General features: G+C 45.9%; 1 protein-coding gene across 2 annotated transcripts in view; it reads right to left on the bottom strand.

The window, feature by feature from the left end:
• The window catches only part of LOC140650888 (chromodomain-helicase-DNA-binding protein 1-like), a 60,716-nt gene extending 54,844 nt beyond the window's left edge, over window positions 1-5,872 (bottom strand). For both annotated transcript variants that reach the window (XM_072859717.1, XM_072859716.1), the window contains exons 1-2: window positions 5,518-5,872; window positions 3,766-3,966 (exon numbers count right to left, since the gene is read on the bottom strand). In XM_072859717.1, coding sequence (XP_072715818.1) covers window positions 3,766-3,818 — 53 coding nt within the window. In that variant the 5' untranslated portion in view covers window positions 3,819-3,966; window positions 5,518-5,872. The remainder of the gene's footprint in view (window positions 1-3,765; window positions 3,967-5,517) is intronic.
• Window positions 5,873-10,741: the final 4,869 nt, after the last annotated feature.

Genomic DNA, 10,741 nt, shown 5'->3' on the forward strand with positions numbered 1-10,741 from the left:
ATAAGCTTTACTGAGCACACCCTTTTTTACCTACAGAGAAATAAGGTCTGCTGAAGTGCCCCATGTCTTGTTCTACAGGAAACACAGGAAGAGCAGAGAGATGGGAAACCAGATTGCTATTCAATTGGCACCAATGTTTCACTTCTGCATTCCCTGTTCTACCTGGAGCTTGTGTTGCAGTTCAGCTATAACTGCCCTTCCTTGCTCATTAAGCTTTCTTAATGCTAGCTGACTAATATGTATTTACTCCTATTCAAGTTTGCAACAGAATGCTTTCAAGAACACTACACAAAAATGCTTTTCTTAAATGAGTCAGTTTCTCAGAGCATTGCTATAGTTTTTGTGCTTATACTTACTTGCTATCCAGATAATGTTTATCTGTGATATTTCACCTAGAACTACTGAAAACATTCCAGACCAGTGATTTCAAGTAAATAAAAAACTGGAGAGTAGACTCCACTGTAATTATTACACAGAAATTCTAACATCAAGCAGCAAGATTAGATTATAGTGTTTATGTCAGTCTACAACCTTCATCATGCTTGGCACTAGCACAGATTTATAGCTTCAGAGGTTGCTAACATGGCCAAGGAAAGTCCAAATAGTGCAACAACAAGTTATTAAACCATGAAAATACAAGAGATTCACTTCTACTTGTGGCCAAACAGAACTTCAGGCTCAGCACCTGCAGCAATGGAAAGATTTCTGGTCATCTACCAGCCTGATGAAGAGACTCAACAGTGGAAAGGAACACAGGAGCATGGCAAATTGGCCATTTCTTTCCCACATGCTTAAGAAATGCTTCTTCACAGCCAGTCACAGGGAATAGAAGACAGATACAATTCCTTACCATAGTGCTAGCCAGCGTATACAATCTAAGGTTTCCAGTTAGCCCCTTCTCCAGCCCTCCTATTGCTGAGAATACTACAGGCTTTCCATAACTTCTGCAATTCACGGTAAGAGTTTCTTTAAAACAATATAAAGCAGTATGCATGAGGCCGTGTATTTCTGTAAAGCCAGCCCTGATCCACTGCTTCTCTTTACTTTCCAAAGTAGTGATGGTGGCTCCCCTAGATCTGGCTATATTTACTTGTGATCAGGACTGTCACCCCAGAGCAACAACCATGGAAGCTTACACAGACATCAAAGAGGGAAAAATGGCCTTGCTACATTTGTAAAGTGTCATATTTTTAGTGACATACTTTTCAAAGATTCATTGTTGTTATTATCAACTGTATCACCAATGCTGCTGCCTAGATTTGTCACTGTATCTGCCTTCATCTCTCCTTTTCTACCTACTTTTGAAAGTCTGACTTTCTCTGCAGTTTCTTCCCAGCAGCAATTCTCAATTACTTTCTCAACTTGTTTTGCTTCTCTTCCTAGCATTCTGAATGGAACAGGATCACTAAAAGCCTAGTAATGATAATTTGCCATCAATAGTAACTATTTTGTTACTGATTTTATTTACATTCTGTAGAATTCATATTTCCAGACCATTTGAAGACTAAATGTAGCTTCACTTCCCTGGTTACAGTTAGATATCTGTCTGCAGTCACAACTAGCTTAAGGAATTTTCCTCCTAGTGAAAATCATTTAGAGTTCTGGAAAACTTGAAGAAGGGAGGGGAACGATGACACGACACCAGCAAACAAAAACAAACCACAAAAACAACAGGGGCAAGTCATACTAAGGTACCCCATAAGCATCAAACACCTTTCACAATAATTATTTTGATAATTAAAATAGGCTGGACAGAAAAAGGGCTCAATTCTTTAATATTGGAAGCCTTCACCCTTCATTTACAAAAACAGAGTTTCCCGATAGCAAATGGCAAGCATACAAATAGGTTTTCCGAGATCTGTCTGTGAATTAGGCTACAGGGTTAATGACTGATACAAGCCTAGGGGAAAAAAAGTTTAACATTTTAAAACTTTTTTAAAGCTTTAAAATGTGCTCAGCAGCACATTTAAGATGCAGAACAAAGTCCCACTTCACAGGCAACTATCATGTTTTAAGTAATTTGCATCTTCCTGATATTTACTTATAATAAAGTTGTCTGGAAGCTTTTTTGATATTTAGTTGGTTTAGTCTTATGAGAATTGCTACAGCTTTTGAATAACTTTGATATACTGGTATTTACAAGTGGTCATAGTTTGATACGCAGTATTATTCCTACATTATCTTTAGCTAGGTGACTCTTTTCAAGTAGTAAAAAACTTCATAAATACAAAGTCATCAGAGTTGTCCCCGATAAGTTAATGTTTACTGGAGGTCTTATTTATAACTCTCTAAAAGTTCAGAAGACCAGCTTTGTTCACACTGGTTTATTTTGTTCATGTTCCTCTACTCAACTGACAAGGCTTGTTTTGGGTTTGGTTGGTTTTTTGTTTGGTTTGGTTTTATGTTGTTTTTTATTTTTTTTAATATAAGTAATCAGGAATATTTTGCCACTTACTAGAAAAAACCCAAAATTTGTTTGCTAACTAGACAAGTAGCATCTTTACTGGAAGCAGAAATCTAACAAAAACAAACAAAAAAAGCTTACAAATTATTCACAAGATTCAAAGTTTACTGACTTTCTAGAATATTTCTAGGTATAATATGGAAGCTTGACATAAAAAAAAATACACAAAAGTTGTTAAAGTTTCTTTAGTTTTACTGCTCATAGGTTTCCTAGAGATTTGCACCTAATATCACCTAAACACTTCTCTCTTCCCACTTCTTCCCACCTCATTACTCGCTATGCTACATGCAAGCTTAATGGCCAGCACGTGCTGAATGATCAGCTGTCCATTATGTTGTTATTGGATTTCTTCACTTGGGGCAATAATTTAGATCTATCCCCTCTACCCAACTGGCTGTTTCCATAAAGCCCACAGAACTCCATTTTCTTTATGACCTCTGACTGATGGAATTAACTAACAGGTTCAACAGGCTGTGATCAGAAAGAGGAGACAGACAACATGATCACAACCACTTCTATTTGTAAGTTTGCCTTGCCTTCTTAAATCTACAGCATTCATCATATTCCCAGTTTTAGAAATATTAACTTCCTAGTGCAGTAGATACTTGTTGAACTTAGCAATGTTCTAGAATAAGAATTTAATTCCACCCCTACAAGTTCACTGTTATCCTCATCTTGCAGCAGGGAAGTTCTAACCAGGCTTTTCCAACCAAGTGAACCATCTACACATCCTAGAACACCAGCAATCAACGTTAGAGGGGTGGATTATATATTTTTTTTAATTAAGGGAAAACTGGACTTTCACTTTGCAAAACAAACATGAAGTTAATGCTTTCCATTATACTGCTTTGACAACTCAACAAAAAAAGGAAGCCTCACTAGAATTAACAGTCCACTGTTTCAACTTCAGAGATAGCCTAGTTTGGGGTTTATACAGCACATATTATGCATGCATGCCCTGCACTTCATAGACACGAGTTTTACTTTAACATTTCAATCTAATCTGTTTCAGCTTTTGACACTTCAGATAACTTTTGAGGAAAAAGAGTAATGGATGCTGATAGAGCTTAAATAGTATTAAAACTGTATTATGTAAGGTATATACACATGATTGTTACAGTTATTAAATGAAGCTAACAGATTGTAACAAGCAGATTAAGCATCTGTAAAAAAGCATGGCTGGTCCTCCTAAATAATGGTCTACTTGCTCACCAGGAAGCTTTGGCACAAAGTTAAACCATAAACCGGTTCTAATAAACAAAATACAGGAGAATACGTAGCCAAGGACTGAAAGTGCTTACCTTGACTCTCCACTACTGTTTCTTATAATGTCTTCATCACTGTGCCCATTCATTGTAAATATTAAGAAGTTTAAAAGATAAATAGAAGTCCACTCAGGTTAGAAGGCAGATGTCAAGAATCTACTTCTTGGTACTCTGTTTTCCAGGTGACTTGTTTACTCAACTGTTCTCTACAGGTATTGAAGATTTTTCCCAAATTACCTAAAGTAGTAAAGGAAAACGTTGACATAATTTGAAATATTTGATGGTTGCAACTGAAAGATACTGAAAATAACCTGTCCTGTCACAACAACACTGAAAGGGAGTATCTATGACATCTGACATCTTTTTAACTGAAAAATAGCTTTTGGTATGCCATAGTACTGTCTTAAGAACAACCAGATCTAACTTTTAAAGGAAAACAGCCTCCCCAAACACATAAATATAAATATTATGGATATTAATGCTCCAAGATCTGATTAGCAAAATTATTTAATGCACAAAAGAAACATATCAGAAGCATTTCCAGACACAGGCACAATGTTTACATCCAGTTGGGGGTAGAGGCAGGAAAATAAAGACTGTCCCATTTTAAGAAATTGGCTCAATTACATCAAGCTAACAAGATCCCACAGATGGAGTGATCGTTATTTCATATACATGAACATCTTCAATCAGATCTCTGCCGTGTCAGATGCACCTAGAAAAAGTTTAGTCTCACTTTAAATGGAGTGCAAGTATGAACTCACTGATAATCAGCTAAAGAGCAGCGCCTCTCACAGATTTAGTAGTGTGAAAGCGATTAGGGGCTCGCCTGCAGGTTGCCTGCCTCGAGGTGCTCTCCTCTAATACAGCCCGACCTACAGCTCATGATGGAGGCGGGGGCCACATCGTTCCGGGGTGGAAAAAGCCCTGCGCTCAGGCACCATCTCAGACACCAGGGCCACTCCAGCCAGCAAACAAAGGCGATGACGGAAGAAAAGTGATAGGAAAGAGCCCTGTAACCCCAGAGAAGCCGCGAAGCGAGGCTGGGGCCCCCGCGGCGGCGGCGAGCCGGGCGGCTTGGAGGTTCCTCGCGGATCGGCCGCTGCTGCCCAACGAGGCCAAGCTCCGCTCTGTCTGCCCTCCCGCGCCCAGGGTGCGAACACCCTGCCGCCTCCAGGACCGGCACTCCCCGGGCCCCAGGAAACATCTTTAGCGGCCACGAAACTCGCTCCTTGTCGCCCACTCCCTGCTCCGCGACGATCCTCCCCGACCACCCGCATCGCGCTCTCGCGGCCTCCCGTGACCGACCGCTCCCAAGGCGTTCCCGGGGAGAGCCCAGGCTAGGGCTGCCTCCCTACCTCCCGCGGGTTCACCTCCCGCCTCCGGAGACGGCCCTCTGCTGGTGTCGCGACCCGCACAGGCGCCGCTCCTGGCCAAGGCTCCCTGGCAGTATTGCCAAGGCGGCCGCTGTCCTCCGTGCTCGCTTCTCCCAGCGCCCCCCCATGGCCAGAGAAGAGCGAAGGCCGCACTCCTGCCTCCCAGCCGGTTCGTCACAGGCTCCCCCCGCAGGAGCCAGCGAAAGAGGCTCAACCCCGGCTGCCCGCCTCAGCTCTCACAGTTCCCTCCCTCCCTCTTCGGAAAACAGCGAGCGGGCCCAGGAGCCCAGCCCCATGCTGGGCATCCAACCCCTTCTTCTCAACGCCAGTCGCCTCCCCATCCATCTTCGAAAGCGACAGCCACCGCACAACTCCGGACCAGGGAAAGGAGCCATGGCGGGCCTCTGCCTACCTGCGTGCGTGCGTGCGCCCGGCCCGGCCTCTCTAGGGCTGCCCTGGTCCGAGGCGGCGCTACACCCCACGAAGAAGTCTGTGCTGCAACCTAGAGTCGGAGGCTGCTCCTGCGGCCGCCACAGGGCCTGGGCCGCCGGCTCCTTACCAGCCCCACGCGGCGGGCTCGCCTGCAGCCCCCACCGGCTTGAACAATAGGGCCCCAAACCGGGCAGGGAGAAGCCTGGGGAGTAGGTGCTGTGTTGCTCCGCCGCCGTTTCTTAAGTCCTCCCGACCACCGCCATCACGCTGCCACTCTGCTCAACCTCCTCCCTTAGTCGGATGGAAACCCTGGGCGTGATGTCAGTCCTGCGCCCTGGGACAGAGCGGGGAGGAGGAGGAGCAACAGCCGGGAGGGGACAGCGCCGCCGGGCCATGGCGGCAGGAAGGGCCGCTTGGAGGGGGTGGCGGAACCAAAGCGGCCTCCTTGCCGCGCCGGATACTGAGGGGACCGGGGGCAGCAGGCGCCCGCCCGCCGCAGCAGCGAACGGGCGCTGGGGCCGGTGCTGGTGCCGCTCCTGGTGCCCGCTGCAGCTCCTGTGTGAGGGGGCAGGGCGCGGCCTGGCCTGAGGGGCACCCATGACCCGCGCAGCGTGGCAGGGAACCTGGCCTAGACCACACGTTACTGTTTAGTGTGGTGTGGGATTTTTTTGTTTCAGATTTTCCTGTCTAAAATCAGAGCCTCCTAACAAGCACGTATGCGTTTCTTAGTCTTCCTATGTGGTTACAAGTGGCATTAGGGCATATTTAGGGCTGCACAGAGGACACTTGCCTCCATGAGGAAGGCATCCCCCAGCTGGAGGCAGAGCACTCCTTTCTTCCTCTTGATATCTAACTCGAGTTGTTTTGAAGTGATTAATGAGAAAGCTGTTTGTTTAAGGTGGCTCATGTTCAGAAAAAAAAAATCATGTAAATCATGCTACTGCTGGAGTCTACATGTTCCCAGAGTGGCAAAAGAAAGTAGTGGCTGCTGAGTGACTGAGTGACTGCACTCTGAGCAACACAATAACACAGCCAAATGTGTTGGAAAGAGGAAGTGATTTACCTGCTTTCTCCTCTTTGGATTCCCACATATGCAATTACACTCCATCATGCTAAGGAGGATTGTGGGGTCATTACTGACCAGGATGTGGTACCAGACTTGGAATTTTCTTCAGCACCCTGCAAGAGTAAAAGAGGTTGAGATTAACATGAAAACACAGTTTGCTCATGAAGGAAGGAAAGGCTTGAAAGAAGAGAGTCATTGTGTGGGTATACCAGAGCAAGGTGGCTACAGTAGCTGTCAAATCAGTTCATACTTGAAGAGTTGTGTTGGCCAGGAGCCAGCATCTGAGCCACAGTCAGTCAGCTAGAGATGTTGGCCTAGAGTTTATCTCATGGCTGCCCCCCCCCAGGGAGGGGGGCAGCCAAGCTGGGCAGCCAAGGCACCTGCCACCCCCTCAGCAGGGCTGCAGGAGTTTCCTGCGGCTGCTCCTTCAGCCCATCAAGTGTTGGGATCAGCTGTTACACACAGCAACTCCATCTCCATTTTGGAACCAAACTGAAGCAGCAGAGGCTAGGTGAGGCACTTCCACTAGTCCATCTCTCAAGCACCGTAGGATAATACCTCAAAATCTCAGGAGTTAAAGACAGAGAGAATAAATGTTTTTTTCCCCTTAGAGTTAAAAAAAATGCATAAGAAGGTGTTCAGACAAGAAAACAGCTTCAAAGCCTACAAAAAAGCTGTATTAGACTATGTTCCTTCCTGAAGCACTTAAGTTTGCCTAAGTCAGCTTAAGGGAGAATACTTCATTGTGATAGACAAAGATGCCACAAGATCAATAGACTTTAAACTCAAGAATGTCACAATGAAAATAACTGCTTTAAATTAAATTAAAATTGAAAATTTTAATTTAAATTAAGGTAATTAACACTGAAACACTTTACCAAGGTGTACTGGGTGTAGCTGGGATGGAGTTAATTTTCTTCATAGCAGCCCACGTGGCACTGTGTTTTGGATTTGTGGCTAAAAGTGTTGATAACACACCAGTATTTTGGGTATTGCTGAACAGTGCTTGCACAGCATCAAGGCTTTCTCTTTTTCCCACTCTGCCCTCGCAGCAAGTAGGCTGGGGGTGGGCATGAAGCTGGGAGGGGACACAACCTGGTCAGCTGATCTGAATTGGCCAAAGGAATATTCCATGCCATACGATCTCATGCTCAGCAATAAAAACTGAGAGGAGGGGGTTTTGGGGGAGGTAGCCATTGCTCAGAGACTGGCTGGGCATCAATCCGTTTGTGGGAGGTGGTGAGTGTCTTTGCATCACTTGTTTTGTGTTTTTGTTTTCTTTAATTTTCTTCTTTCCTTTACTTATTAAACTATCTTTATCTTGATCCAGAGTGGGACTCGAAGGGTTGAGATAACGACAGACCTGAACGGAGCGTGTTAAAACAAATTCGTGATAAGCATTCATTATATTAGTTTAATAGTCGCTGGTCACGATGTTGATTCATTTGCTTTCAGAGTTGTTGTGCTTGTTCTCAGTTGTGTTATGTAACACCTTATTTGCCGTATACACTCCCTATGGTGCTGTTTATCACCTCTGGGAGTTAGATTAAAGTTATCGTTTTTCTGTACTGTCTAACACTGGCTTATGGTATGATAAAATTATTGGTCATGAGATTGTACTCAGCACTGCCGTCATCCCCATACTTCAGAAGCCATCTCTCAGAAAATATTAATAATTACACTTTTTACCTCTTCTCCTCGGAGAACCAATCTATGGGGGTGTGCTGGTTTTGGCTGGGATAGAGTTTGTTTTCTTCACAGTAGCTGGTATGGGGCTATGTTTTGGATTTGTGCTGAAAACGGTGTTGGTAACACAGGGATGTTTTGGTTACTGCTGAGCAGTGCTTACACATGTCAAGGCCTTTTCTGCTTCTCATACCACCCCACCAGCGAGTAGACTGGGGGTGTACAAGAATTTGGGAGGGGACACAGCCGGGACAGCTGATGCCAACTGACCAAAGGGATATTCCACACCATATGACATCGTGGTCAGCAGTAAAAAGCTGGGGGGAAGAAGAAGGAAGGGGGGATGTTCGCAGTAATGGCGTTTGTCTTCCCAAGTAACCGTTACGCATGATGGAGCCCTGCTTTCCTGGAGATAGCTGAACATCTGCCTGCCGATGGGAAGGAGTGAAGGAATTCCTTGTTTTGCTTTGCTTGCATGCGGGGCTTTTGCTTTCCCTATTAAACTGTCTTTATCTCAACCCATGAGTTTTCTCACTTTTACCCTTCTGATTCTCTCCCCCACCCCTCTGTGGGGGGAGTGAGTGAGCGGCTGGGTGGGGCTTAGGGAATTAGCCGTGCTGGAGGTGGTTTATGGTGACCTGGACAACGAGCAGTTATCCAAAGATCCAGATGAAGTCCGGTGCACGTGACCCATGTGGCGGAAGTTGGTACGGAGCGCACCAGCGTCGTATGCCAATTCAGTGGCAATACTGAACTGGAAAGATGGAGAGGGACCAACAGTGGATGAAGCGGCTAGCCAACTCCGGGAATACGAAGAAAGTATCTCTTCCTCCCTCATCTCAGCTGTGGAGAAACTGTCCTGGAAGGTCCAGCAACTCAAACAGGATATGTCCTGCTCCCCACCTGTACAGACCAGTATCTCAGCTATTAGGAGTCAGTGTTCTTCTGCTCAACAGAGAGGATATAGTGGATACACACCACGGGGCACCCTATGGTTTTACCTGTGTGACCACGGAGAGGACATGAGGAAGTGGGATGGAAAACCTACCTCGACCCTAGAGGCACGGGTACGTGAGTTGCAAGGAAAAACAATCACCAAAGGGGGTTCTTCCAGGAAAATTGCTGCTCTGGTTTCCAGTGGGCAGTTCCCCAGACAGAGTAGAAGGGCTGATCTTACTCCTGATTTTAATGAAGGATCTCCTGACTCATATTTACAAGAAACAGGTAACGAATACTATGACCAGGACTAGAGGGGCCCTGCCTCCAGCCAGGTGGAGGCAAGGGACAACCGGGTTTACTGGACTGTGTGGATTTGATGGCCTGGCACATCAGACCCACAGAAGTATAAGGCTCTAGGAGACACCGGTGCACAGTGTACCCTAATGCCATCAAGCTATACAGGGGCAGAACGCATCTGTATTTCTGGGGTGACAGGGGGATCCCAACAGCTGACTGTATTGGAGGCTGAAGTGAGCCTAACTGGGAATGAGTGGCAAAAGCACCCCATTGTGACTGGCCCAGAGGCTCCATGCATCCTTGGCATAGACTACCTCAGGAGAGGGTATTTCAAGGACCCAAAAGGGTATCAGTGGGCTTTTGGTATAGCTGCCTTGGAGACGGAGAATATTAAACAGCTGTCCACCCTGCCCAGTATCTCGAAGGACCCTTCTGTTGTGGGGTTGCTGAGGGTTGAAGAACAACAGGTGCCAATCGCTACCACAACAGTGCACTGGAGGCAATATCGCACCAACCGAGACTCCCTGATTCCCATCCATAAGCTGATTCATCGACTGGAGAGCCAAGGAGTGATCAGTAAGACTCGTTCACCTTTTAACAGTCCCATATGGCCAGCGCGAAAGTCTAATGGAGAGTGGAGACTGACAGTAGACTATCGTGGCCTGAATGAAGTCACGCCGCCCCTGAGTGCTGCCGTACCGGACATGCCAGAACTTCAGTATGAACTGGAGTCAAAGGCAGCCAAATGGTATGCCACAAGTGATGTTGCTAACGCGTTCTTCTCAATCCCTTTGGCAGCAGAGTGCAGGCCACAGTTTGCTTTCACTTGGAGGGGCGTCCAGTACACTTGGAATCGACTGCCCCAGGGGTGGAAACACAGCCCCACCATTTGCCATGGACTGATCCAGACGGCACTGGAACAGGTTGAAGCTCCAGAACATCTGCAATGCATTGATGACATCATTGTGTGGGGCAGTACAGCAGAAGACGTTTTTGAGAAAGGGAAGAAAATAGTCCAAATCCTGCTGAAAGCTGGTTTTGCCATAAAACAAAGTAAGGTCAAGGGACCTGCACAGGAGATCCAGTTTTTAGGAATAAAATGGCAAGATGGACGTCATCAGGTCCCAATGGATGTGATTAACAAAATAACAGCCATGTCTCCACCAACTAGCAAAAAGGAAACACAAGCTTTCTTCGGTGTTGTGGGATTTTGGAG

Source organism: Ciconia boyciana, chromosome 4, assembly GCF_034638445.1.
Source record: "Ciconia boyciana chromosome 4, ASM3463844v1, whole genome shotgun sequence".
Classification (NCBI taxonomy): Eukaryota; Metazoa; Chordata; class Aves; order Ciconiiformes; family Ciconiidae; genus Ciconia; species Ciconia boyciana.